At 42.7% G+C, this 4,082-nt stretch overlaps 1 protein-coding gene across 4 annotated transcripts in view; it reads right to left on the reverse strand.

Moving 5' to 3' along the window:
* Nucleotides 1-4,082, reverse strand: part of cltcl1 (clathrin, heavy chain-like 1) — a 27,731-nt gene that overhangs the window by 2,869 nt on the left and 20,780 nt on the right. For 2 of the 4 annotated variants that reach the window (XM_031856195.1, XM_031856194.1), the window contains 3 exons: nucleotides 3,200-3,370; nucleotides 2,767-2,988; nucleotides 2,369-2,395 (listed from right to left, as the gene is read on the reverse strand). In XM_031856195.1, the coding sequence (XP_031712055.1) occupies nucleotides 2,369-2,395; nucleotides 2,767-2,988; nucleotides 3,200-3,370 (420 nt within the window). The remainder of the gene's footprint in view (nucleotides 1-2,368; nucleotides 2,396-2,766; nucleotides 2,989-3,199; nucleotides 3,371-4,082) is intronic. The other 2 variants (XM_031856197.1, XM_031856196.1) reach the window with 1 other exon arrangement.

Consider the following 4,082-nt stretch of genomic DNA (forward strand, 5'->3'; position numbering starts at 1 on the left):
ATATTCTAAATAAAATATTTTTTGCTGGACACCTACAATGCAGTAATCATGGTGTTGCCAATTGTTTTTACATTATAATATATTTGATGCAAAGCATTAGACTACCAAACAATGTGACTGGTTAACTCTGTAGATTTATAGATACCCACTCCTGAGAGACAGAACTACACACAGCACTCCGCAGTGCAGCGGAGTCTAATTTCTAATGCAGCTTCCAGTACAAATAAATGTTAAGTCAACAATCAAAGGGCCTGTTTACACCCATCACAAAGAATAACTAAGCAACCCCTCATCCCCTAGTGGTATCTAACCATGCTGAGACTAGTACTCCTACTGTCACCCCAATTCAATAAAGTACAATCAAATTTAATTTATGCTGGAAAATTACATTTAACAAAAACCCCAAAGCAATGTCTCTTTCCAGATACGATGCCATTTTATTTTATTTATTTTATCTATTTTATTTATGCTAATATATATCTGTAGTCTCTGGGTCAGAAACAGAGAATAACATCATCTTCGAATAATTCACAGACCTCATTGTCGACAGAATAGTTTCCAATGAAACTGTTGACAACAAGCTCTGTGGATTATCGAACAAAACAAGATCATCACTGCTTTTTGAGTTTCTAAAAGTTCACTTTTTAAATGCTTTGAGCACTAGAATTAAAAGCTGATTCACACCAATGAGCTAAAAAACTACAACTACATCATGGTTAGATACCACTGGGGTGGGGGGTTGTTTTAGTGTTTTTCTGGGGGGGGGGGGGGTGAACTGACCCTTTCAGAGTAAAACTACAGCAGGATTGCAGGTTAAAGGAATATTAAATTGTGTATTAAGTGAAGGAGAAGTTATTCATGCCTATATAGATGCTGATGCTACGTTTCCAGCCATTCACAGTCAACAGTCTCATATCTAGAACTATGACAGTCACGGCTTCCACATGCATCCCGTCAGCAGCAGCGGCCCCTCCTGACAGACTTTTGCTGAGCGTATTTTTCATTCTCATCAGAAGCTCACAGGTGAAGCTCATCTTCTCCAGGCGCACAGTGTTTGCGCAGTGAGTCGGTCGGAGTGCCAATTTTTTTCCCAAGACACTAAGTGCAAAGAAATCATCGGGGTATTGTGCTTCAATGTGCAGATGTAATAAAAAAAATTTAAAAAAAGGTTTCGGATGTAAGTGGAGGTGAATTAAAACAATGTTTCTGCTAAATCAATGTGGAATAAAAAAAAAATTTAAATGTAGAATTTCGGTTGAGTCCTAATTTCGAGAAATGAAGAAAAGAAAAATTTGGACAGAGGAGTGAAATGGTTAAACAGCACCTGTAAAACACTTTTTTTCTGTATATGTGTAAATAAACAGTCATCTAATAGAAATGGATGTGATTTTAATGCACCGACCCAGAGACTGAGGAAAGGAGACTGTGACCGTCACTTAGTGTTTCTAGCCCTGGGCTGATCCAACAGTTAAAATGTCTGAAACTAAAACGTGTTAACCAGGAGATGGAAACATGGGGATGCATCTAACAAGTTTTAGAGTGGCTCGCTCACTGTGATTCTTATATTATACTACATTGTACCAAAACTGAAATAGTCAGAATTCTTAAAAATGCCATTTGACACTCGATGCAGCCCCAGGAGAGAGGAGTTAGAGGGTGAGAGGGATCTGTTAGGTCAGGACAGACTAATCCTGAAGGACCGGTATGGAGTGCAGGCTTTGGCTCCAGCCGTCAACAACAGCGGTCGACCGGGCCGAGACTACTTCTTTGGACCGCGTTCTACCTCCTGGACACAGTGAAAATCACCAGTCATGTGATGCCAGAAAGTCTATAGAAAAAAAAAACACTTCTTAACCAAACTAGTGCAGATGTCGAATGATTTTAATCTCGCACCAGCAGCTTTAAATCTTTAATAGTCATGAACTTCACATCTCTAATTAGCTCGAAAGAAGACAATAAGATATTTCCTCTTACTGTATTTTTGCAAACTTTCTTCGTATTTTCATGAATTTGTTTGTTTCGCTGCTGGAAAGCTTTTTTTTCTCTCCAAAAGATGAGAAAATGTAGGTTTTGCCTGTGCCAACAACACTACGAGGCTCCCCAGGTAGATAGTTTAGAAAAACCTCCTCCGGGCCGACAAACTTTAAAACGTGTTTAAAAAACATGTGTTGCTGCTGAAGCGGAGCAAAAGCCTGCACGGACCACCGCAGCTCTCCGAGGCCGGAGCGAGTCGGGGCCCGCACTCTCAGCCCTACGGTCCATGCTTTAAGGTTCCCGCGTCAGAAACCTCAGGGATGAGTTACAATGACAGATAAACAACACAGACAGGACACTTAAGAGACACATATAAAAAAAGAGGGCCAGAGACCATCACCTTCGCTGCAAACTCATCAACCTGGAAGAGAAGCCAAAGAGATGACCTCAAGTGACCTCACATGTCTGCAGGTCAGCACTATTTAGACCAGAGGGAGTACACTGCGAAAGAAAATGCTTAACTAGCGTTACTTAAGAGAGCCTAAACTAAAACTCCCTGTATGACCAGTTCTTTTTAAATACCTCCAGGAGACTATTGTCTACCTCTCACCTGTCGGGAAAGGTCGCTACAGGAAATTTAACAATCTAAGAAAAATAAACCAGCTTCAGAACACAGTAAAAATCCTCAATTTCCCCCCCCCTAAAATAATATCTAATTATTAAAAACAACTTTTTAACGTTTAAACAGAAACTAAACTGAGTCTTCGCATTGGTCTCCAGTGGAGTGCTCACCTTCGTCAGGTACTCTCTCATGACCTGGATGAAGTACGGCATGGCGAAGTCCATGATGTTGTGCCTCCAGGCCAGCTCCAGCACCACGTCGGGGTGCAGCAGGTCGTAGGAGGCGAACAGGCAAGCAGCGAAGCACTCCTTCCTGCCTTCCTCCAGGAACCACTGAAGCAGAGTCTCTGCCAGCTCGGCATCCTTGGACTCTGCGGCGTAGAGCATGGCATCCTGGGAAAAGGTGGAAAGCGTATTTAATTCATCATTAGAGCCCGTCTAAACAATCATATCTGTGCAGAGGCGGCTTCTCTCCTTGCATCTAGAGGATCTCCATTTACTGTATACAAACAAACAAACAAACAGCGCCATCTACAGGAACATGAAGGTAAATGCGAGAGCTTGGCTCAAATATTGTCACTTAAGAGGGTTTTTCTTGTCCTACCTTGTAGAGCTTGTCCTTCTTGCAGAGCTCCACACTCTGTCTCCAGCGGTTGTTGCCCTTGTAAAGGTAAGCGGCGATGCGTCTGAACTCAATAAGCTCGTGTTTCTCCAACCTCTGCGCCAGGCCGATGGTGTCAAAATTGTCATAGGCATCGATGGATGCTCTCAGGCCCTGTGGATAACACACGCAGCGTCACATCACGGACCAAAAAAAAGGTGAGAAGAGGAATGGCTGAAACAGTTAAGTTTCTTGGAACTGGACCTCAGCAGTGCCACCTAGTGGTGGCAGAAGCTGGGTATATTTCATAGACGTGTATTAGAAGTGGACGTGGTCACTGTGACGTCACCAGGCGGCAACCTCCGGCTCTGGCGAGTGAAGCCAATGCGGAAGTGACTTAAACATACATTCTTTCTAATGGCCAGCAGGGGGGGGGGGGGCCGACTCCTCTGGTGTGAGAATAGATTGTATAGAAGTCTAGAAGATTGAAAGGACCTGTCAATCACAAGGTAGCCCCGCCTTAAAGCATACGTTGCTTTATGGTCTATTTGACTCTAAATGAGCCATAATCTACTAAATGAACATCATGCTGTATTGAAGAAGACTTGAAACTACAGATTGAGACCATAAACTCATGTTTACAATGTTGATGTTGACTGAGGGAATAAATCAATTGAGAAGTAGAGTCATTTTCTCATAGACTTCTATACAATCAGACTTCTTTTAGGAGTTGCCCCTGCTGGTCAGTAGATATAATGCAAGTTTAAGGTACTTCCCCTTCACTCGGCAGAACCGGTTTCCGCCAGATATAATTATTGCTATATCAATTTACCATTTCAAAAGTGCCCCTCAAATCTACACTACGCGGGGGGGGGGGGGGGGGGGG

The sequence above is a fragment of the Anarrhichthys ocellatus genome, unplaced genomic scaffold, assembly GCF_004355925.1.
Source record: "Anarrhichthys ocellatus isolate YVR2014 unplaced genomic scaffold, GSC_Weel_1.0 scaffold17, whole genome shotgun sequence".
Classification (NCBI taxonomy): domain Eukaryota; kingdom Metazoa; phylum Chordata; class Actinopteri; order Perciformes; family Anarhichadidae; genus Anarrhichthys; species Anarrhichthys ocellatus.